General features: G+C 56.3%; 1 protein-coding gene across 2 annotated transcripts in view; it reads left to right on the top strand.

Moving 5' to 3' along the window:
• The first annotated feature begins 2332 nt into the window (after positions 1 to 2332).
• XG (Xg glycoprotein (Xg blood group)) overlaps positions 2333 to 24428 on the top strand; it is a 34649-nt gene continuing 12553 nt past the window's right edge. Inside the window, exons 1-6 of one of the 2 annotated variants that reach the window (XM_047847397.1) lie at positions 2333 to 2765; positions 13247 to 13288; positions 13759 to 13782; positions 15995 to 16057; positions 17979 to 18041; positions 20583 to 20645. In XM_047847397.1, the coding sequence (XP_047703353.1) occupies positions 2705 to 2765; positions 13247 to 13288; positions 13759 to 13782; positions 15995 to 16057; positions 17979 to 18041; positions 20583 to 20645 (316 nt within the window). In that variant the 5' untranslated portion in view covers positions 2333 to 2704. The remainder of the gene's footprint in view (positions 2766 to 13246; positions 13289 to 13758; positions 13783 to 15994; positions 16058 to 17978; positions 18042 to 20582; positions 20646 to 24428) is intronic. The other variant, XM_047847396.1, reaches the window with a different exon arrangement.

Genomic DNA, 24428 nt, shown 5'->3' with positions numbered 1-24428 from the left:
CGGCGTCCAAATCCCACCTGCCATCTGAGAATGGCTTTTATAACCGCAGGTGGTTTGAAAATCTCTGAGAAGAGTAACATTTTATGGTGCGTGAGAATTGTGCCACACTGGAGTTTTAGGGTCCGTAAGTAACATTGGTCGGGTGCACACGCCTCCTGTTTTCCTGCCGGTGGCTGCCTCCCCTCCCCCCCATAGTGACCAAATCGAGGGGTTTCTGCAGCGGCTTGCAGAGAGGCTCCAGTGACCCCCCTTAACCACACTCACCGGGTTGAGATGGGGTCGCGCTGGGAGGTCATCTCCCGCGAAGGACCCGCGACGGAAGCAAAGACGCTCGGGCCTGCCTTGCACGCACTGTGCTCATGATACTGGGACTGCAGATGCCTCTGTCTGCTCCCAAGATATTTTTGTCACCCCCAAAGGAAACCATCACGTACGGGTTTCCTGGGGCGGCCGTAACACATCCCCACAGACGAGGAGGCTTAAACCACAGGAGCGCGTTGTCTCTCGGTGCTGGAGACCAGAAGTCCGAGATCCAGGCGGGGCAGAGGGTGGTTCCTCCCGGAGGCTCCAGGGGACAGCCTGTTCTGTGTCTGTGTCCCAGCTTCTGGGGGCTGCGGGCGATCCTGGGCGTCCCTTGGCATGTCCCACCTCTGCCTCTGTGTCTACACGGCCTTCTCCCTGTGTGCCTGTCTGTGTGCGAATTTCTCCCTTTTTATAGGGACCACCGGGCATATGGGTGTCTTGTCTCAGCTGGGCCCAGGGTGACCTCACATGAAGACACCTGAGTACGTAGGCACCAACCCTGCAGAGTTACAAGTTACGACTCCAGGAGATGATTTGGGGGTGGTGCTTTGGGGGGAACCACAATTCACCTCTGCACACTTCCCGTCCCTCTGCCCTAAACCCCCAGAAACCACCGATCTCTTTTCTGCCTATGGATTTGCCTGGAGTCTGGCTTCTGTGACTGAACATACAGTTTTTTAATTTAATTTAATTTAATTTAATTTTATTTTATTTCATTTTATTTTAATGTTTATTTTTGAGAGAGAGAGAGAGAGTGTGTGTGTGAGCAGGGGAGGGCAGAGAGAGAGGGAGACACAGAATCCGAAGCAGGGTCCAGGCTCCGAGCTGTCAGCACAGAGCCCGACGCGGGGCTCGAACTCACGGACCTCGAGATCATGACCTGAGCCCAAGTTGGACGCTTAAGTGACCAGGCGCCCCTGATTATACACTTTTAACTGTTTATCCACATTGCAAAGCATGTCAGAGCCGTATTCCTTTTTGTGGTTGGGGAAACTGGAAGAAAACACGTTTTTGACCACGTCACCTGCTGTCCTTGACTCTCCCGCCAATGACTGGGGACTCGGAGGTTTCCTTAAAGCATCTCTCTGTCTCTGTCTCTGTCTCTGTCTCCCTCCCTCTCTAGCTCACACACACACACACCCGTGTGCACCCCCAAACACATCTGCTTTATAAGGATGTTCCGCGGACACCGAAAACACGTTCCCGACACATGCACACATTGCTAGATGCCAGGAAAAAAAAATGCAAAATACATCGAGGTTCATTTCCCCTTTTCCATGTCTTTGGCCCAAATTCAGTTTTTTTTTTTTGGGGGGGGGGTGGGGAGGGATTTACAAACAGCTTTCACAACCAGGCTTGATGATGATGATGATGATTAGTTTCTTTTCCCGCGCACTCACGCCATTTAGGAGACGGGTTCAGAGCGTTTGGGAAATTGTAACTTTTGTTCCAGCTGAGACGGGCGGCCTGCAGGGTGGTGTGGCTAAGCGACGCAGAAGAATCACACAGCCTCAGGGGAAGCACGCAATCGACTCTGGGAAAATAGGGGGAAAAATCACAGGAAAGAAGGAAAAGAAAAACAACAAAAAAAAGTAGGAGCCATCAGGAGAGCCGGGTTCTGGGCCCGGAGAAGTGCTTTGAAGCCTGAGATCAGGCACAGGCTGGGTTCTCCCGAGGCCTCTCTCCCCGTGGAGAGAGGTCATTTGCAGCCTGCCGCCCCCTTGCGAAGCCTCTTCGGATGCCCCTCTGCGTTCAGACCCTGCCCGCTCCCCTAGCGGCCCGGTGGGTGTCCCCGTGGCCTGCAATGTCACACCGCCCTCCTCTGGTTTCACTTCCTGTGTCCTCTCCGCTCTGTTATCCTCAGCCAGCAGCTGGCAGCTCACGGGTGCCCGGCTCAGAACCCGTGTGCGTGCACGGTATTTGTGGAACGAATGAGCGAGCTCCTGTGTGATGCCCCCCCCCCCGCCCCCTCCCCGAAAGCAGAAAGCCTGGAATCCATCCGTCCGTGTGTAGGGAGCGTCCTCCCAGTTCCCCGGGGTGCGGGCCTTTGATGTAGCTGAACCTCCCAGGCCTGGCGATGCCTGTTTCCAGCCCTGACGGAGGGCGGGAGGCTGGCTCCGGGTGTGTCCTCGGCGTGCGAGCCCTTTGCTGGTCTCACGGTCTCCGGGCTGCACACGGGCTCCGGGCTGCGGGGTTCGGCGTCTGAGCTCGCGGCCCATTAGCTTCTGGCCGCGGGACTGCCGTTGGGTTCATACTTTCCGCTTGAAACATCGCCTCTGTGCCTTCCAAGCTGGGAGACAGGAAGTCGACACATCGAGGGTGGGGTGGGGTCCGGGAGGCCGGATCTCACAAGCCTCCGGGCTGCGGCCTCCACGGGGGCTCCTTCCGACTGGCGACAGCCATGGAGAGGCGCTGGGGACTGTTCTGGGTCGCGGTGCTGGGCTTTGTGCTGTGCGTCCAAGGTGAGACCCGGTTTGCCCCGAGGGAGAGCCGGGTGGGCGCCGGGCTGGAGGTCAGCTTGGTTTCCAAATCTCCTTCCCCAGGAGCTTCTAGGGAGTAAGTGGCTTTAAGTTGCCGGGCTGGAAGGGAACGCACGGGAGTGAGGTCTTGGAGAAGGCACACGGGACAGAGGGCCGGTTCGGAGCCCCGGGCTGACGGGGTTCTCTGCCTGGTTCTGTGTCACATTTCAAACTCAGCCCTGTTTTGCCGGAGGATTCCAGCTGGAAGGGGTGGGATGCCTGCGGCAAATGCCTTGTTCCGGATGCAAAGCATTTGTTCTGACCGTTTGCCTTGGGGTAAAAAACAGAGTTGGAAAACACGGCTTGTTGGTGGGGGAATGGCGTTTCCAGGGCTTGGTTCTGTTTGTGGGAAACGCTGTGTTCGTGTTCTCCAGCTTTTGGATAAACGCCATCCTTTCTTGTGCACGAAAAGTCACGTGACTTGTTTACGCCCAACGTTCCGTGTCCCAGATGCCCGGGCGTCGGGGGTGGGGCTGGGCTGGGGGGTGTAGGGGCCTGTCTTGAACGCATGAGACGGGGGAGTGAAACAGCCCCCTCGGTCATGTAAATATTCGCATTCCCAGGAGGCAAGTCTGGGTGGGACATAAGTCTGGGAAATGCCGTGGGTTTGCAGCGGTGACTCAGGTGTCCCTGTTCTGGGGCGGCCCGTCTATCCTGGTCAAGCTGTGTTCGGGGACCAGGAGTCGGTTGTCTGGGGCCGACGTGATGTGGAGGGAGACGCCAGGGCGCCCAGCCCGGGACCCTGGGCGAGACCCTTCCATTATCAGCAGGACCGGGCACAAGTGATTTTGGGAGCTGCAGGTTCAGCACAGAGCAGCCTAGCTGCACACACAGCGCCCTTCGGAGAAGCACGTTCGAGACTTTATTCCTAGCAGACTCTCACGCAGCCCGATGATGGTGCCCATTCTTATCGCCGTGTTGCAGATGGGTGCACTGAGGCACGGGGGAGGAGGGGGGGATGAGGCACGGAGGGGGAGCCCCCCGGTGATCAGTGCGTTGGCGCTCGCCCGAAGCAGAAGCAGAAACGAAACTTGCCAAGGTCGGCTCGGCGGTTTGGGTCTGTTGAGCGAAAAGGAAACCTACGCCTACGTCCCCGATGTGCTTCCGTTCTCCCGACGGCTGTGGTCTGTCACCTTCCGGTATATAGATCCCAACTTCTCCCGCGTAAAGAGACACCGATTCTCACTCGGACTGTGTCACGGGCTGCGTTCGGGTGCACCCTGCATTTTCTCTTTGCTTCTGGAAACCACGGCGTGTGCCAAAGAGGCAGGCCGGGCCACGCTGGGCCACACCCCAGAAGCCATCCAGAGTCTGTCTGGTTTCTGCGCGTCTTTCTCCGTGGCCCCCAACGTACGTTTGATCTAGCCAATCTGTGGGTGTGCGGGCCCAGCCAGAAGTGGGTCATTAGTTTAGGCTGGCTGCGGTCACCGCGCCCATCGGTGGGGCCCAACCGGCCAGGCTGTGCAGGGGGGTGGGTCTCAATGCTTGGTGTGCGAGTGACCTGGGAGGGAACTGGATGAAAGGCACCAGGCCAGTGCCCGCCCCTGGAGGTGCTCATTTGGTGAGTGGGTGGGGCTCGGCCGCTGCTGCCCTGAGTCAGCACCGGGCCATCCGGTTTACCCTTGGGTGGAGCCCCGTGGATCCGTGGCGCAAGGGGGCGGCTGCTCTGGGGGTCCCCATTCAGAGACGCATCATCACCCAGCATGGCCGGCCCACAGGTCACATCCCCTACGTAGACAGGCCACAGCTGGCCATTCTCAGCAGGGGGGGGGGGGGTGACATTGACTGCAGGGGACACACAATATTATCTATGTATCTTTCCATCTACAATCTGCCTAGCCGTCCATCCATCTCCATCAATCAATCTATCTATCTATCTATTTATTTATCTATCATCTATGAATCCTACCTCCTTACCTACCCATCTGTCATCTATCTATATCTATCTGACCATCCATTTATTATCTGTGCATCTTTTCATCTGCAGTCTGTCTATCCATCCCTCCATCATCTATCATTTAGCCACTCTATCTACCTGTCTATCCATCCGTCCATCCATCCATCATCTCTATCTATCTGTCTATCTGTCTGTCTATTATATTTCTCATCTCTAGCCATCTGTCCATCTGTCCTCCTCCTCATCATCAATGTATACATTCAGATTCATTTTAAGGAAGTGCCCCACAACATGCTGGGGCTGGCAAGCCCTAAATCCATAGGGAAGGGTAGAAACCCTGCCGTGTTGTCTCCGAATCCCATCTTCTCTGGGAAACCTCTCCTTCAACTGATCAGAGGTGGCCCACCCACGTTACCAAGGGTGATGCGCTTCTCCCTGCGGGAGATTGTAGATGTGAATCCCATCGACAGAGCACCTTCCCGGTGGCATCGAGACTAGTGTTGGACCAAACGTCCGGGCACCATAGCCCAGGCACGTTGACACAGAAAAATGACCCATCCGGGATATTTTCATCTTTCCACTTCCACGGTCTGAGATGCCAATTGTGTATATGTTGTTTATTCCTTGTGGGTTGTAAGAAACTGTGATCTGGACAGAATCCTGACACTCGGGCGGGTGGTTGGGAAAGTCTGGTGGGCAGTGGGCATCAGCATTGCCCTGGGGGACGGGGTCCAAGTGCAGAGTCCCCGGCCGAACTGCCTGTTGTGTGACTGAGCCCCACCCTGGATGCTTTTCTGGTTTCCCAGGTGGTCCTTCTGTCTCAGCAATGTGGGGACCCCCTGCCTCTTATCCAGAGGACATCCCTGGGGCTGCTTTCCATGGTGGTTGAACTTCTGTGTGTTTGAGTGTGTTATGGGCTCAACTGCGGTCTCCATATAATGTAGCCCCAACCCCAGGATGGCAGCATGCGACGATATTTGGAGGTGGGGTTTGTAAAGAGTGGATTAAGGTGAAATGAGATAGTATGGTGGACCCTGAGCCCATAAGACTGTTGTCCTTGTAAGAAAACGGGAACAGGACATAGGTAAGCAAGGAGAGGGGCCTCGGGAGCAACCAGCCTCGGCCCTGCCTGGATCTCAGACCCCCAGCCTCGGCCCTGCCTGGATCTCAGACCCCCAGCCTCAGCCCTGACTGGAAATCAGATTCTAGGCCTCGCCCCACCTCCCCCCCGGATCTCAGACCCCCAGCCTCAGCCCTGCCTGGATCTCAGACTCCAGGCCTCGGCCCTGCCTAGATCTTATACCTCCAGCCTCAGCCCTGCTTGGATCTCAGACCCCGGCCTCAGCCCTGCCTGGATCTCAAACCCCCGGCCTCAGCACTTCCAGGATCTCAGCCTCCCAGCCTCAGCCCTGCCTGGATCTTAGACTCCCAGCCTCGACCCCACCCAGATCTCAGACCCCCAGCGTCAGCCCTGCCTGGATCTCAGACTCCCATCCTTGGCCCTGCCTGGACCTGACTCACAGCCTCAACCCTGCCTGGATCTCAGACTCCCAGCCTCAGGTCTGCCTGGACCTCAGACCCCCAGACTCGGCCCTGCCTGGAACTCAGAGTCCCGGCCTCGGCCCTGCCTGGATCTCAGAGTCCCGGCCTCGGCCCTGCCTGGATCTGACTCCCGGCCTCGGCCCTGCCTGGATCTGACTCCCGGCCTCGGCCCTGCCTGGATCTCAGACTCCCAGCCTTGGCCCTGCCTGGACCTCAGACTCCCGGCCTCGGCCCTGCCTGGACCTCAGACTCCCGGCCTCAGGTCTGCCTGGACCTCAAACTCCCAGCCTCAGCCCTGCCTGGACCTCAGAGTCCCGGCCTCGGCCCTGCCTGGATCTCAGAGTCCCCGCCTCGGCCCTGCCTGGATCTGACTCCCGGCCTCGGCCCTGCCTGGATCTCAGACTCCCGGCCTCGGCCCTGCCTGGACCTCAGACTCCCGGCCTCGGCCCTGCCTGGATCTCAGAGTCCCGGCCTCGGCCCTGCCTGGATCTGACTCCCAGCCTTGGCCCTGCCTGGATCTCAGACTCCCAGCTTCAGTCCCTGCTGGACCTCACACTCCCGGCCTCGGCCTTGCCTGGATCTCAGATTCTAGGCCTCGGCCCTACCTGGACCTCAGACCCCCAGCCTCAGCTCTGCCTGGATCTCAGACTCCCAGCTTCAGTCTCTGCTGGACCTCACACTCCCAGCCTCGGCCTTGCCTGGATCTCAGATTCTAGGCCTCGGCCCTGCCTGGATCTCAGAGTCCCAGCCTCAGCCCTGCCTGGACCTCAGACTCCCAGCCTCAGCCCTGCCTGGACCTCAGACTCCTAGCTTCGGCCCTGCCTGGATCTCAGACTCTCAGCCTCAGCCCTGGCTGGACCTCAGACTCCCGGCCTCGGCCCTGCCTGGATCTCAGACCCCCAGCCTCAGCTCGGCCTGGATCTCAGACTCCCAGCTTCAGTCCCTGCTGGACCTCACACTCCCAGCCTCGGCCTTGCCTGGATCTCAGATTCTAGGCCTCGGCCCTACCTGGACCTCAGACCCCCCAGCCTTGGCCCTGTCTGCATCTCGGACTCCAGCCTGCAGCTCCAGGAGGGGATGCATGTGTGTTGTTCAAGCCACATGGTCTGTGGGATTTTCTTCCTGAAGATACAGGAAACTAATCAAAGCCATTGCTCTGCAAAATGAAGTCCACAGCCCTGCAGCCTCAGTTTCCCCTAGGAGGTGGCGAGAGACGCAGCCCTCGGGCACAGTCAGACCTGCCTCGCCAGAGTGTGTGAGTCACCGGGTCCTGAGGGACCCGTGTGCACGTGTCCTGCCAGGAAGGCTGGCTTAGGCCACTCCCGCCGACACGGCCTGGTCGGGCCCTCTGCATTTCACGGCAGATGTCTTCCTTGTGTGACAGACGCCCAGCCCTTGGTGGAGTGTGACCAGATCCTTCTCCTCCAGGGACTGTGCACGTGGGGGCAAACGACTTTGATCCAAAAGGGAGCTTGGGACGCTAGGAACCGGGACGACTGGTTGACCTTGCTGGGCGCGGTTCAGCTGCAGGGCAGGGAGGAAGGGGTGGGGCTGGAGGAACAAGGGTTCCCCAGGACCACCTGCAGGGCTTCAGGGAGGGTCTGTCCTGCCCTCCCTGCACGTTCACGCTCAGCTGTGTGCAGCGCGACAGGCAGCCCCGCCTTCCATTCCCTTTGCTGGAATCCGGACCCTGAGGAGGGACGCAGCCTGTGATGGGTTGATTCGCAGCTGCTCTGGGGGCAGAATGTGGAGCCCGCCCGGGACGTGCCCCCCTGGGCTCGCCGCCTCCTTCCCCTCCTCGCTGTCCTTGCAAACGCGAACTGCCAGCCTCCGCAGATTGCCAGAGAGCCCGGTAGTATGCTTTCTGTCCGTATACATTTCTTTTTATGTGTCTTTATTTTATTTTGAGAGAGAGAGACACAGCATGAGCGGGGGAGGGGCAGAGAGAGAGGGAGACGCAGAATCCAAAGCAGGCCCCAGGTTCTGAGCTGTCCGCACAGAGCCCGACACGGGGCTCGAGCCCACGAACACGAGACCATGACCTGAACCAAAGTCAGACGCTTAACCGATGAAACCACCCAGGCGCCCCCCATATATATTTTGAAAGAACGACTGTGCAGAGGGTCAAAGGGGGGACCTTCCAGTGCTGCCTGGAGGGCACCAAGATTTATTCCCTGGGTGTCCTTGCTGCAGCAACGTCCCCCATGTGGGGTTCCTGGATGACAAGATCGGACCCTATAGATTGAAGGCTCCCAGAGTGGGTCCCTCCAGGGCAGGTGACCCAGAAGGCTTGGTTTCCATTAGCCCCGGTCCCGGGGCCATCAGTAAAACCCCTATGCGAGGAAATGACAGATGATGTTCCTATGGGGGCACAGCTACGGGGAAGTTGCTTGGGAACAGCCTGGGCGAGGTCACAAGTGGGGGACGGGACACATGACGGCGGCGCGGACGGTAATTACATTCCAGGGCATTGTGAATCTGTTACTAATACTGTATTGGGTGCCAAAGCCTCAGATGATAACCGTGGCTGCTTTTTATTTTTTCCTTTATTGTTTTCTGCTTTTAAGAGATCGCCTGAGGCTGATTTTCTCCTTTAGAAAGCAGTTGGGGCACGGGAGCTGGGGTGCGGTGTTTGGGGGAGGGGAGCTCGGGTGCAGCGTTGGGGGAGGGGAGCTCGGGTGCAGGGGCTGGGGGAGGGGAGCTCGGGTGCAGGGGCTGGGGGAGGGGAGCTCGGGTGCATGACCTCGCTTGTGGCTCCTGGTCTGCGTGGACCCTGCGCTGCAAAGCCACACCCTCTTCAGGAGCTGAGTTGTTACTATTGTTGCGACCACAACCGTGCCGTGCGTCCTGTTCACTTGAGGGTCTGGATAGAAACTTAAGAGATTCCAGGCGTCAAAAGTCCACGATGACCCAGGTTGGAGTCTCGTGGGGGTAGAAGGGCCGCCTCCCCGTGTTTACTTACTGGACACAATTCTTCCAAGAGCTACTCAACACCACCCCCCCCCCCCAACAGTTGTGGGTTTGTGTGTGTGTGTGTGTGTGTGTTTGCGGGAGGAGAGTGGGGGTCTTGTGGATAAGGCTAACCGCGAGCCTCCTGCTAGCAGGGACCAGGGTGAACACGCGCGTCCCCAGGATGTCAGCTGGATCACCAACGTCCCGATCCCAGAATACAGGAGGCTACTTCGTCCCCCGGGGTCGCGGATCCAAAAACATGTGGCTTTGATTAAAAGTCCCCGAGGCAGATCAGAAACAGATCTTGGGACACGAGCCCGATCTCATGCTCTGAGTGGAGAATCATGCCAATGGAAACAACTGCCTCGGGAGCACCCTGCCCCCCCCCCCCAACCCCTCTCAGGTGTCCCCAGAGAGCGGCCCCCAGATCACCCATCCTCACCCCATCCTTGTACCAGTGAGCGACCTTGCAGGCTGCCCCGTTCGCAGGAGTGGATGGTCCCCATACGGGCGCCTGATGCTAGCCAGGGTCACCAGCTTACGCAAGAGGTCCCGAGGAGACCCCCTCCCACCCCCGGCTGCGTGAGTCACGCTCACACATGAGCCCGGGGAAGTTTCCAAAGCTGGGAAGGGCGCACCCAGGCCCTGGGGTCAGGCAGAGGCGGCTGTCAGGGTTCCCACACCCAGTGCATGGAGCCCCGGGGTGGGAACAGGCATTTGAGACACGCCAGGCGGGTGGGGCACATAACACAGCCCCCTCGGCTTATCTGGGGCGAGGGGCGTGGCCGGAGCAGGTTGGCGGAGATTCCTGGGCGCTGGAGTAATTGCGGGGTGCTTGCAGCATCCGGGGCGGGGCGCACAGAGCGCGGCGATGGCTATTGGTGAGCCGTCAGGGCCTTCGGGGGGGGGGGCGAGGGGGTGCAGGGGCTGTGCACCTGCCACTGCCCCGCAGAGCCCTGGGAGGGGGTATCTGCGCCCCTCCCCCCGCCTGCACGAGGGTGAATAGCATTCCAGCATTCCAGGCTGTTCCCTGCACGCACGAGGAGCTCACAGAGCCTGGCCAGGCGGAGGGGTGTCCGGAGGGACGCGGCACCTCCCAGACTTACAAGCGGCTCTCTGTGCGATTTGCTCGCGTCTGGACCGTGGGCCTGCTGATGCGTGCACCCCGGCCTCAGTTTGCCCTCCCCAAGGAGGCCTGTGGCTTGTCCTGGCTCAGGAGGCACCTGCCTGGGGACGTGCCGGCCCCCAGGGACCTGGCTCCCTCAGCAAAGAAAGTAGAGCCCGTCACGTGGTATCACAGTCGGGCGCTGACCCCAGGCGGGACCTGCAAACGGGCTCCAGTGCGGGTGCAACCCAGGCCCATGCGAGGAGGCCACCCGGTGTCCGGGGGGGGGGGGGGTGGCACCTTCTTCGCCCACGCTCAGGCTCCCTCCGGGCGCAGGGTCAAGGCTGACGCTGCCAGGGGGTCCAGTGCGAATGCTGAGTCTGCCCTCAGGCTCCTGATCTGCACCCTGCGCATGGTAACTGACCCACATGCTGCCGTGTGCGGAAGGCCTGCGTCTTGCAAATGCAGGATCGCCCAGAGTCACGTGGGCCAAGCTCAGCCACATGTGAATCCCTTCATGGCGGCATCTAGTCTCCGCCAGTCTGCAGATGCAGCAGCAAGCCGAGTCCTGGTCCCTTGGGTCGGGGCTGGTCTGGGTGTGCTTTGCAAACCCTGGAATCTTCTGGAAACAGAGGCGGTGGCTGCAGAGGGGATGCTCCTGGGTGTGCTTTGCAAACACTGGAATCTTCTGGAAACAGGAGATGGCCACACAGGGGATGCTCCTGGGTCCCTTTTGCAAACAGTGGAATCTTCTGGAAACAGGAGATGGCTGCACAGGGGATGCTCCTGGGTGTGCTTTGCAAACACTGGAATCTTCTGGAAACAGATAGAGGCGGTGGCTGCAGAGGGGATGCTCCTGGGTGTGCTTTGCAAACACTGGAATCTTCTGGAAACAGATAGAGGCGGTGGCTGCAGAGGGGTTCTTCATGTGTCTCCTTTGCAAACACTGGAATTTTCTGGAAACAGATTGACGTGGCGAGTGCAGAGGGAATGCTCCTGGGTGTGCTTTGCAAACACTGGAATCTTCTGGAAACAGTAGATGGCCACACAGGGGATGCTCCTGGGTCCCTTTTGCAAACGGTGGAATCTTCTGGAAACAGGAGATGGCTGCAGAGGGGATGCTCCTGGGTGTGCTTTGCAAACACTGGAATCCTCTGGAAACAGAGGCGGTGGCTGCAGAGGGGTTCTTCATGTGTCTCCTTTGCAAACACTGGAATTTTCTGGAAACAGATTGACGTGGCGAGTGCAGAGGGGATGCTCCTGGGTGTGCTTTGCAAACACTGGAATCTTCTGGAAACAGGAGATGGCCGCACAGGGGATGCTCCTGGGTCCCCTTTGCAAACGGTGGAATCTTCTGGAAACAGACGTGGCGAGTGCAGAGGGGATGCTCCTGGGTGTGCTTTGCAAACACTGGAATCTTCTGGAAACAGGAGATGGCTGCACAGGGGATGCTCCTGGGTCCCCTTTGCAAACGGTGGAATCTTCTGGAAACAGACGTGGCGAGTGCAGAGGGGATGCTCCTGGGTGTGCTTTGCAAACACTGGAATCTTCTGGAATCAGCAGATGGCTGCACAGGGGATGCTCCTGGGTCCCCTTTGCAAACGGTGGAATCTCCTGGAAGCAGACGGGGTGGTTGCACAGGCTGTGAACGGGCTGTGCTAGTGTGCGCCTGAAATGGACGGATGGCGTGATTGGCAAATGGTACCTCAGTGAAGTTGTTTAGAAAAAGCTCTTCCCCCAAAGAGTCGATGGAAAGTGGCCGGAATCCAAAAGGCTCTGTCACGTTGTGATTAGGAAGCAGCAAAGGGACGGGGGGGCTGTGCAAGCGACGAACTCGGGGCAGCCCGCCTCCCTCAGCTCATTGAAACGATTTTTTTGTGTTTACATGAAATGCACGCGGGCGCGGGAAGCGAGGGAAGGGGCTGGTTTGCGGGGTTTGGGAAAGGGTTTGGGGGCAGGTGTGCCCGGCCTTGTCTCTGCAAGGTCATTCCCAAGTTCCCGTCGCAGCTCAAGGTGGTCCCCGGAGCGTTTCCTAAGCTAGAAAGCAGGGGAGAGGCTGGCTCCTGGGGGGGGGGGGCGCCTCCCCAAATTCGTGCAATGCAAGGATGAGCCGGAGGCCCCGGAAAGCCTTGGGGCCGAGCCCAGTTTGCAAGCCTCTGGCCACAAAGTGAAAGTAAGTCTCCCTTGGGAGGGGGAGGTTGGGGCTCCGGGTTCACGAGTTCTGTGACTTCTGGGAGGCGCTGTCTCGCGGGAGCTCAGCCGGGGGCCAGGCTGTGGCTTCAGGGGCAGAGGGGGAAGCAGGTACAGCCGGGACTCCTTGGTGGCACCCTGGGGCCCCGGCAGCCGCTGGAGCGGTTCACGAGTAAAGCGGCACCTTCCAAACGGCTCACGGGCCACCTCCTCCGGGAAGCCCTCCGGGAGTGCTCGCACAGGTGCCTGTTTTGGGTCCGTCCCTGCGGCAGCCTGTCCTTCCCTGCAGGGCCGGTCACATGCCTGTCCCCGCGTTGAAGAACCGGGAAGCGGGGCGCACGGGTTTCTTTGTCACACCCCCGGCTCCCAGCAGCGTTCGCGGAACGTGTGGATCCTTCAGGGGTTTCCAGAACATCCCTGTGTTGGTTCTGCTCCGCAGCTGGAGGCAGCTGAGATCCCAGAAGGATTTCTTCCTCTGTTCACACAGCCACGGAACGATAATCTGCCTTAAAATGTGTGTTGAGTTGAGAGCCAGCGGGTGCCGGGAGAGGGCAGATACTCATCTGACAAACACATTGACCCTCTGCGAGGCTCACTGGGGGTTGCCCTTTGCACTGAGGCCCCTGCGTGGCTTAGCAAGTGGGAGGATGGGGCAGACTGGAGCAGCCAAGGGTCAGGAGCCAGCCCCCCTCCCCATCTCTCCTGTCTGTGTGACTCACACCCTCTGTGCCCCCACAGGTCAACGTGACTTTGATTTGGCCGATGCCCTCGATGACCCTGGTGAGTGGCTGTATTTCTTGGGTGCGTTGGTTCTGGGGTCTGGGGGGCCTCCCTGCTGGCGGGTTCGCGGGCACCTCCACCGACAGGGCTGCTAGCTGTCCCCGTGGGGAAGGGGCACATGATTGCAGAGATCCCAGCCCGGCCTTTCTGCCAGTCTGAGCCTGGCCAGACAGTGTGGCTGTTAGAAACCTGGATATGTGGCTCCTTGAAGGGTCTATCTCTCTCGCTAAACTTCCTCCCAGCCCCACAGCCCTACACAGCTCCCAGGAAGACCGGTAGGTATGGATTGTATGCGCGTTTTCTTCCTTTTTCTTTTTTTTCCCTCCTAAATACAAATTGGAATTTGTGTCCGAAGCATGTAAAATTTGGTGCCTTGAGATCCTTCACTTTCTCTTAGGATGCGAACGATTCTTTGAGCTGTGGATAAATCCCTGATGCTCATTCAACTTGTTTTCTCTCTTTGTTCACAGAACCCACCAAGAAGCCAAGCTCAGGTGAGTGGCCATGAGGGTGGCCAGGAGTGAGCCCGCGCTTGGGAGTCCGGGGTGTTTATGGGGGGCTGCTGAGTGTGCAAAGGGGATGCAGATAGCTCCAAGCAGTCATTGGGGAAATGCACATCAAAGTCCCCGGGAGACATCACCGCGTCCCTACCAGGACAGCTAGAATCAAAATGTGCGACATAGCAAGCGTGGGTGAGGTGGGGAGAAATCAGAACCCACACCCTCCCGACCTCGTGCATGTGCTGGTAAGAATGGAAAACAGTGAGGCTGTGTGGAGAACACTGTGGCCTCAAACCAAATAGCTAAGAACAGAATTTCTACGGGACCCAGCAATACCACGCCTACGCATAGACCAGCAAGAGTTGAAAACAGGGACTCCAGCAAATGTGGACATCCACATTCACAGCACGGTGATTCACAATAGCAAAAAGGTGGTGATGACTTAATGTCCATGGAGGGAGGGAAAGATAGATGGGTGGATGGATGGATGGATGGATGGTTGAATGGGTGGGTGAATGGATGGATGGATGGATGGATGGATAGGTAAGTCGGTGGGTATATAAATGGGTAGGTTGTTGGACAGATGGATGGATACATGAATGTGTAGATGAAAGAAATGATGGATGGATGGATGGATGGATAGATGTATAAATGGGTGGGCTGCTGGACAGATGGATGGATACATGAATGTGTAGATGAAAGAAATGATGGATGGATGGATGGATGCATGGGTGGATGGATGGACAGGTGGGTGGGTGGGTGGATGGATGGATGGATGGATGGATAGGTAAGTCAGTGGGTGTATAAATGGGTAGGTTGTTGGACAGGTGGATGGATACATGAATGTATAGATGAAAGAAATGATGGACGGATGGATGGATGTATGGGTGGATGGATGCATGGGTGGATGGGTGCGTGGATGGGTGGTTGGATGGATGGATGGGTGAGTGGGTGGGTGGATAAGTGGATGGATGATGGATGGACAGGTGTATGGGCAGATAAGTGGATGGGTGAATAGATAGGTGGATGGTTGGATGGATGGATGGATGGATGGATGGATGGATGCATGGGTGGATGGATGGACAGATGGATAGATGGATGGATGGATGGATGGATGGATGGATGGATGAGTGGGTGGGTGTATAAATGGGTAGACTGTTGGACAGATGGACGGATACATGAATGTGTACATGAAAGAAATGATGGATGGATGGATAGATGTATGGGTGGATGGATGCATGGGTGGATGGGTGCATGGATGGGTGGTTGGATGGATGCATGGGTGAGTGAGTGGGTGGATAAGTGGATGGATAATGGATGGATGGGTGTATGGGCAGATAAGTGCATGGGTGAATGGATAGGTGGATGGTTGGATGGGTGGATGGATGGATGGATGGATGGGTGGATGGATAGATGGGTGGATGATTGGATGGGTACATGGGCAGATGAGTGGATGGGTGAATGGATAGGGGGATGGTTGGATGAGTCGGTGGGTGGATGGATGGCAGGATGGTTGGATGGGTGGGTGGATAATGGATGGATAGGTGTATGGGCAGATAAGTGGATGGGTGAATAGGTAGGTGGATGGTTGGATGGGTGGATGGATGGATGGTTGAATGGGTGGTTGGGTGGATGGTTACAGGGATGGATGGTTGGATGGGTGAATGGATGGATGGTTGCATGGATGCATGCATGCATGGATGCATGCATGCATGGATGCATGGATGGATGGGTGTATGGGCAGATGAGTGGATGGGTGAATGGATAGGTGGATGGTTGGATGGGTGAATGGATGGGTGGGTGGGTAGATGGATGGATGGATGCATGGATGCATGGATCCTGGGTGGTTGGATGGGTCAATGGATGGATGGGTGGTTGGGTGGATGGATAGACGAATGGATGATTGGATGGGTGGATGGGCAGATGAGTGGATGGGTGAATGGATAGGTGTATGGGTGGTTGGGTGTGTGTGTGTGTGTGTGTGTGTGCACCCATGTGGGGTCTTTCTTGAAGTTCTAGTTTTGGGATTTTTACACCAGAGGCTCAGGGACGTTCCGTGGTCCATGATCATCTGTGACACCGCGGGCAGTAGATGTTAGTGCAATATCGAGGCGTCTATCGTGGTGTTGACGCTCCTGTTCTACAACCTGCTGCGAACAGAAGGCTACTTTTCTCTGCTAAGAGGGCACTGTCATTTTCCCCGCAGATATCTACCCCAGACCGAAGCCCCCATATCACCCACAGCCAGGCATGCCCGACAACAGCGGAGGTAAGTCTTGTGCCCCTTCAGACTCCTCTCCACCCTCTCCACCCTGCTTGGATGAAGCCTGCCGTGTCTCCCCTGCGGGTCTTCCTCCAGCCGCCTTTGAAGTAGGGAATGGCTCTCCCTGCAGGAAACCGAGTCTCACCCATAAGCAGGGGGAGCTGGCAGGGTGAACCCACAGCATGCATTTTATTTCCTGTTGCTCTGACCACTGCATAGTAGGGTGTGCTTGGTGGATAGTGAACGTTATTGTGATCCATTTTTTTTAAATTTGTTTAATGTTTTTTGAAATTTATTTTTGACACAGCGAGAGACAGAGAATGAGCAGGGAAGGGGCAGAGAGAGGGGGAAACACAGAATCCAAAGCAGGCTCCAGGCTCTGAGCTGTCAGCACAGAGCCTGATGTGGGGCTTGAACTCACGTACTGTGAGATCATGAGCTGAGCTGAAGTCGGACGCTTAACCAACTGAGCCACCCAGGCGCCCCGTGATGCATTTTTAATTAGGCTGAGGACATTTCCTTTTTCGCTTGTTTGCACGGTTCCAAATTCTGTCCCACCAAAAAGTCCACATGCATTGTGCTGTGTACTGTACATCATTTATCCGCAGTGTGTGCTTGGGTTCAAAGGCTTGGCAGACACTGTTCCTGTAGATTTCTTTAAAAAAATTAAGTAAAAGGAAATATTGACTATGGATGGATAGGTGGGTGGATGGATAGAGGGAAGGATGGATGGATGGATGGATGGATAGATAGATGGATAGGTGGATAGGTGGGTGGACAGATGGTGGATGGGTCGGTGGATGGATGGATGGATAGATAGAGAGAGAGATGGATAGGTGGATGCATGGGTGGGTGGGCGGATGGACAGGTGGATGGGTAGGTGGGTGGATGGATAGATGGATGGACGGACGGACGGACGGATGGATGGATGGATGGATGGATAGGTGGATGGATGGATAGATAGATACATACATACATATGATGGATGGATGGTTGGATGGATGGATGGGTGGATGGATGGACAGATGGGTGGGTGGATAGATGGATGGATGGGTAGGTGGATGGATGGATAGATGGATGGATGGACAGGTGGGTGGGTGGATGGACAGGTGGATGGGTAGGTGGGTGGATGGATAGATGGATGGACGGACGGATGGTTGGATGGATGGATGGATGGATGGATAGGTGGATGGATGGATAGATAGATACATACATACATATGATGGATGGATGGTTGGATGGATGGATGGGTGGATGGATGGACAGATGGGTGGGTGGATAGATGGATGGATGGGTAGGTGGATGGATGGATGGATGGATGGATAAATAGATAGATAGATAGATACATACATACATACATACATGCATACGATGGATGGATGGTTAGATGGATGGATGGATGGACAGACGGGTGGGTGGATAGATGGATGGATGGGTAGGTGGATGGATGGATGGATGGATGGATGGATAAATAGATAGATAGATACATACATACATACATACATACATGCATATGATGGATGGATGGTTGGATGGATGGATGGATGGATGGATGGACAGACGGGTGGGTGGATAGATGGATGGATGGGTCGGTGGATGGATAGATGGATAGATAGATAGATAGATAGATAGATAGATAGATAGATAGATGGATAGGTGGATGGATGGGTGGGTGAATGAACGGTTAGAGTGTGTTCGTGTCTGTGTGTGTGTGTGTGTGCGCATGCACCCTTGTGGGGTTTTTCTTTAAGTTCTAGTTTTGAGATTTTTACATCCAGAGATTCAGGGGCGTTCCACGGTCCATGGTCTTCTGTGACACCACGGGCAGCAGATGTGAGCGCAGTAGAGCCTCTATCGTGATCTACAGGATGCTGCGAACAGAAGGCTACTTTTCTCTGCTAAGAGGGCACTGTCATTTTCCCCGCAGGCATCTACCCCAGACCGAAGCCCCCGTATCACCCACAGCCAGGCATGCCCGACAACAGTGGAGGTAAGTCTTGTCCCCCCTCAGACTCCTCTCCACCCTGCTTGGATGAAGCCTGCCATGTCTCCCCTGTGGGTCTTCCTCCAGCCGCCTTTGAAGTAGGGAACGGCTCTCCCTGCAGGAAACCGAGTCTCACCCGTAAGCAGGGGGAGCTGGCAGGGTGAACCCACAGCACACATTTTATTTCCCGTTCCTCCAACCGCTGCAAAGTAGGGTCTGCTTGGCGGATAGTGAACGTTATTGCAATGCATTTTTTAAAATTTGTTTAATGTTTTTTTAATTTATTTTTGAGACAGAGAGAGACAGAGAATGAGCAGGGAAGGGGAAGAGAGAGAGGGAAACACAGAACCAAAGCAGGCTCCAGGCTCTGTTTGAGCTATCAGCACAGACCCTGATGCGGGGCTCAAACTCACGGACTGCGAGATCATGAGCTGAGCTGAAGTCGGACACTTAACCAACTGAGCCACCCAGGCACCCTCCAATGCATTTTTAATTAGGCTGAGGACTTTTCCTTTTTTGCTTGTTTGCACGGTTCCAAATTCTGTCCCCCCAAAAAGTCCACATGCATTGTGTTGTGTACTGTACATCATTCATCCTCAGTGTGTGCTTGGGTTCAAAGGCTTGGCAGACACTGTTCCTGTAGATTTCTTTAAAAAAATTAAGTAAAAGGAAATATTGACGGTGGATGGATGGGTGGGTGGATGGATGGAGAGATGGAGGTATGGATGGATGGATAGATAGATGGATGGGCGGATGAGTGGATGGGTGGATGGATGGGTGGACTGACGGGTGGGTGGGTGGATGGATGGACAGGTGGGTGGATAGATGGACAGGTGGATGGGTGGGTGGGTGGATGGATGTGTGGTTGGATGGGTGGGTGGGCAGATGAGTGGTTGGGTGGATGGGTGGGTGGGTGGATGGATGGATGGATGGATGGGTAGATGGATGGACAGGTGAATGGGTGGGTGGGAAGATGGATGGATGGATGGATGGATGGATGTTGGGTGGATGGATGGACAGGTGAATGGGTGGGTGGGTGGATAGATAGATGGAGGGATGGATGGATGGATGTATATATGGATGGATGGATGGATGGATAGGTGGATGGATGGGTGGGTGGGCAGATGAGTGGATGGGTGGATGGGTGGATGGGTAGATGGATGGACAGGTGAATGGGTGGGTGGATAGATGGATGGATAGATAGATAGATAGATAGATAGATAGATAGATAGATATGATGGATGGATGGATGGATTGACAAACACAGGATTCATGTATCAATGGATGGATGGATAGATAGATAGATAGGCAGATGAGTATGGGTGGATGGGTGGGTGGGTGGATGATGGATGGACACATGGATGAGTGGGTGGATGGATGGATAGATGGATGTATAGATAGATAGATAGATAGACAGATGAGTGGATGGGTGGATGGATGGGTGGACTGACGGGTGGGTGGGTGGATGGATGGACAGGTGGGTGGATAGATGGACAGGTGGATGGGTGGGTGGGTGGATGGATGTGTGGATGGATGGGTGGGTGGGCAGATGAGTAGTTGGGTGGATGGGTGGGTGGGTGGATGGATGGATGGATAGATGGATGGACAGGTGAATGAGTGGGTGGGTGGATGGATGGATGGATGGATGGGTGGGTGGATGGACAGGTGAATGGGTGGGTGGGAAGATGGATGGATGGATGGATGGATGGATGGATGGATGTTGGGTGGATGGATGGACAGGTGAATGGGTGGGTGGGTGGATAGATAGATGGAGGGATGGATGGATGGATGTATATATGGATGGATAGATGGATAGGTGGATGGATGGGTGGGTGGGCAGATGAATGGATGGGTGGATGGGTGGATGGGTAGATGGATGGACAGGTGAATGGGTGGGTGGATAGATGGATGGATGGATAGATAGATAGATAGATATGATGGATGGATGGATGGATTGACAAACACAGGATTCATGTATCAATGGATGGATGGATAGATAGATAGATAGATAGATAGATGGATAGGTGGATAGGTGGATGGATGGGTGGGTGGGTGGATGGGTGGACGGGTGGATGGATGGACAGGTGGGTGGATGGATGGATCGATGGGCAGATGAGAGAAGGATGGATGGATGGATAGATTGATAGGTGGATTGACGGGTGGATGGATGGGTGGATGGACGAGTGGATGGATGGGTGGGTGGGTGGATGGGTGGACGGGTGGATGGATGGATGGATAGATGGATAGGTGGATGGATGGGTGGACGGGTGGACGGATGGACAGATGGGTGGATGAGTGGTTAGAGTGTGTGTGTGTGTGTGTGTGTGTGCACCCATGTGGGGTTTTTCTTGAAGTTCTAGTTTTGACATTTTTACATCCAGAGGCTCAGGGATTTCTGTGGTCCATGATCATCTGTGACACCGCGGGCAGTAGATGTTAGTGCAATATCGAGGCATCTATCGTGGTGTTGATGCTCCTGTTCTACAACCTGCTGTGAACAGAAGGCTACTTTTCTCTGCTAAGAGGGCACTGTCATTTTCCCCACAGATATCTACCCCAGACCGAAGCCCCCGTATCACCCACAGCCAGGCATGCCCGACAACAGCGGAGGTAAGTCTTGTGCCCCTTCAGACTCCTCTCCACCCTCTCCACCCTGCTTGGATGAAGCCTGCCGTGTCTCCCATGCGGGTCTTCCTCCAGCCGCCTTTGAAGTAGGGAACGGCTCTCCCTGCAGGAAACTGAGTCTCACCCATAAGCAGGGGGAGCTGGCGGGGTGAACCCACAGCACGCATTTTATTTCCCGTTCCTCTGACCGCTGCAAAGTAGAGTCTGCTTGGCCGATAGTGAACGTTATTGAAATGCATTTTTAATGAGGCTGAGGACGTTTCCTTTTTCGCTTGTTTCCACGGTTCCCAATTCTGTCCCGTAAAAAAGCCCATGTGGGGTGTGCCGTGTACTGTACATCATTTATCCTCAGTGTGTGCTTGGGTTCAAAGGCTTGGCAGACAATGTTCCCATAGATTTCTTTTAAAAAAAAAAAGTTAAAAAAAACAAAACAAAAACAAAAAAAAAGTTAACTGAAAGGAAACATTGATGGACAAAGTCAGTAAAGTCCTTAGCAATTCAAAAGCGCTGAAAACGTGAAACCAGACCGGGTTAGGGCCGTGTGAAGCAGGGCTATGTCAGAGGCTTCCAGAAGCGGTCCCGGAATCCCGTTCTGGCTGCCATGCATGAAAATTCATCTCCTCGAGGAGGGGCCGCCCAGCGTCAGGACCAGGGTCCAAGGAAGCCGATACCTAATTGAAAATCAACAGTAGCATCCACGGCCGCGGTTAACGGTGCTTTTGTCACCATGCACCCTCACCTTTTAAAACTTTTTGTCCGGCATTAACACCTCCAAGTGCCTGAGCCTTTCCTCTTCCTGGAAGTCACTTTTTTTTTTAATTTTTAAAAATGTTTTTGGGGCGCCTGGGTGGCGCAGTCGGTTAAGCGTCCGACTTCAGCCAGGTCACGATCTCACGGTCCGTGAGTTCGAGCCCCGCGTCGGGCTCTGGGCTGATGGCTCGGAGCCTGGAGCCTGCTTCCGATTCTGTGTCTCCCTCTCTCTCTGCCCCTCGCCCGTTCATGCTCTGTCTCTCTCTGTCCCCAAAATAAATAAACGTTGAAAAAAAAAATTAAAAAAAAATGTTTTTATTTAGTTTTGAGAGATAGAGACAGAGCGTGAGCGGGGGAAGGGCAGAGAGAGAGAGAGACACAGAATCCGAAGCAGGTTCCGGGCTCCGAGCGGTCAGCACGGAGCCCACACGGGGCTTGAACCGACGAACGGTGAGATCATGACCTGAGCCGAAGTTGGACGCTGAACCGACTGAGCCACCCAGGCGCCCCGGAAATTACTTTTAAAGTCTTGTTCCACGAGGAATCCACGGGAGTCCCTCACAGGAAGTGTTTCTTGCTCCCGGTGTTGGGGACATGGGGGGTTAAATGTATATGATGAATCAGCAGGACGGGGTGACTCAGTCCCTGGAGAAGTGAGGGGCAAGGCTCAGCGTGGGAAGGGACCCTCTGTGACTCAGGGGTGCCAGCTGCCGATGCCATCTGGGAGCAGTTTTCACGCTTTGCTTAAACTCAGCGCACACACGAAACCAAGAGGGCGGGGGAGGTTGGTGAGCAGATGATTCGGGCAACCGGCCCCCCGAAGTCCCCTGCTTGGCCCCTGGCTCGCCCCGGGGCTCCTGGATGTGTCCCTTGAGAAGGAAGACGCATCGTTGACAGCGGCCCTGAAAAGTCCCTTGGGTGTGGGGCGTTCCGGAACGTTCTGTTCCAAAAGGCAGATGGTCACAGATGAGCCATGTTGAGAAAGGGCCTCCAGATGGGACGCTGTGGGGTTTTCTGCCAGGGGCCACCTGCTGTGACGTGTGGCTGCTGGGCGATTTATCGGGGGCCCTGATGCAGCGAGAATGAGTTCTGGATCCTTTAGGACGAATACGGGCCCCCCTGAGCTCGGTGGTGGGGTCTCTGACACACGGACGTAGGAGAACCTCAGATTCTCCCCTGCACACACCTGCTCCGTGAGGACACTCCCTCTGGGCGTCCCCCTGAGCTCCTGGTGTTTACACACACCCCTTCCAGAACCTCCGGGTTCGCTCTCTGATTCTCTCATCTGACCCCAGCAGCGGGGTCCCCACACTGGCTTCCAAGCAACCAGGAGGGGGCCACGGATGGACGTGCCCCCACCCCGTCCCCCCGTTTGTGCGTTGAATCCCTAACCTTCAGGACCTCCCGATGGGACTCTAGTTACATATGGGGTCTTTGGGGAGGTAAATGGGTCAAGATGAGGTTCTTAGGGTGGGTCCTGGGAGCATAACACTGGTGTCCTTCGAAGAAGAGATCAGGACACGGACATGCACGGAGAGACGGCCATGTGAGGACACGGGGAGAACACGGCGTCTACGTGCCAAGGAGGGAGGCCTCAGGAGGAACCAGCCTCAGCCCTGCCTGCATCTCAGCCTCCCAGCCGCCACCCCTCCTGGATCTCAGACTCCCAGCCTCCAGTCCTGCCCGGATCGAGCCTCCTAGCCTCCAGTCCTGCCTGGATCTCAACCTCCCAGCCTCGGCCCTGCCTGGATCTCAGGTTCTAGACCTCAGCCTTACCTGGACCTCAACCTCCCAGCCTCGGCCCCACCTAGATCTCAAACCCCCACCCTCGGCCCTGCCTGGATCTCAGGTTCTAGGCCTCGACCTTACCTGGACCTCAGACTCCCAGCCTCATCCCTGCCTAGACCTCAGACACCCAGCCTCAGCACTGCCTGGACCTCAGCCTCCCAGCTTCAACCCTGCCTGGGCCTCAGACTCCTGGCCTTGGCCCTGCCTGGACCTCAGACTCCCAGCCTCTGCCCTGCCTGGATCTCAGACCCCCAGCCTCGGCCCCTCCTGGATTTCAGACCCCAAGCTTCGGCACCTCCTGGATCTCAACCTCCCAGCCTCGGCCCTGCCTGGATCTCAGACTGCCAGCCTCAGCCCTGCCTGGATCTCAGACTCCCCGTCTTGGCCCCACCTGGATCTCAGACCCCCAGCCTCGGCCCTGCCTGGATCTCAGACCCCCAGCCTTGGCTCCTCCTGGATTTCAGACCCCAAGCTTTAGCACATCTTGGATCTCAACCTCCCCGCCTCAGACCTGCCTGGATCTCAGACTCCCAGCCTCAGCCCTGCCTTGATCTCAGCCCCCAGCCTCGGCCCTGCCTGGATCTCAGACCCCCCAGTCTTGGCCCTGCCTGGGTCTCAGCCCCCTAGCCTCAGCCCTGCTTGGATCTCAGACTCCCAGCCTCAGCCGTGCCTGGATCTCAGACCCCCCAGCCTCAGCCCCTCCTGGATCTCAGACCCCCCAGCCTCAGCACTGCCTGGACCTCAGCCTCCCAGTTTCAGCCCTGCCTGGGCCTCAGACTCCTGGCCTCGGCCCTGCCTGGACCTCAGACCCCCAGCCTCAGCCCTTCCTGGATCTTACCCTCTCAGCTTGCAGGACCAGGAGGGGATACATGTGTCTTGCTTCAGCCGGCCTCGTTTGTGGTATTTGTTGTGGCCACGGTATGAAATCAGTAAGGAAGCTTTGCCTTCAGGGAAATTGCTTCCAACCCTAAACAAGGCCGTTTCTACAGTTTTGCATCTCGAAGTTCCCCTTTCGAAAAACCTTGTGCTTAGGTGATCGGTTTCCCTGGGAGACTGGGGGTGAAGTTCCGAACCACGCGGAGGTCTCAGGGTCGGATGCCCCCCCGGGGCAGACCTGCATGATGTGGGGGAAATACACCGAATGTGCCCCACCCTGGGAGGGCGCCCCCTTTGCAAGGCGGCTCCCAGAAGCGTTTTGTGCAGGCTCGTTCCCCAGATACTCGGGGTGGG

This window comes from Prionailurus viverrinus, unplaced genomic scaffold (assembly GCF_022837055.1).
Source record: "Prionailurus viverrinus isolate Anna unplaced genomic scaffold, UM_Priviv_1.0 scaffold_48, whole genome shotgun sequence".
NCBI classification, from domain to species: domain Eukaryota; kingdom Metazoa; phylum Chordata; class Mammalia; order Carnivora; family Felidae; genus Prionailurus; species Prionailurus viverrinus.
This window is presented reverse-complemented; position numbering and strand designations above follow the sequence as displayed.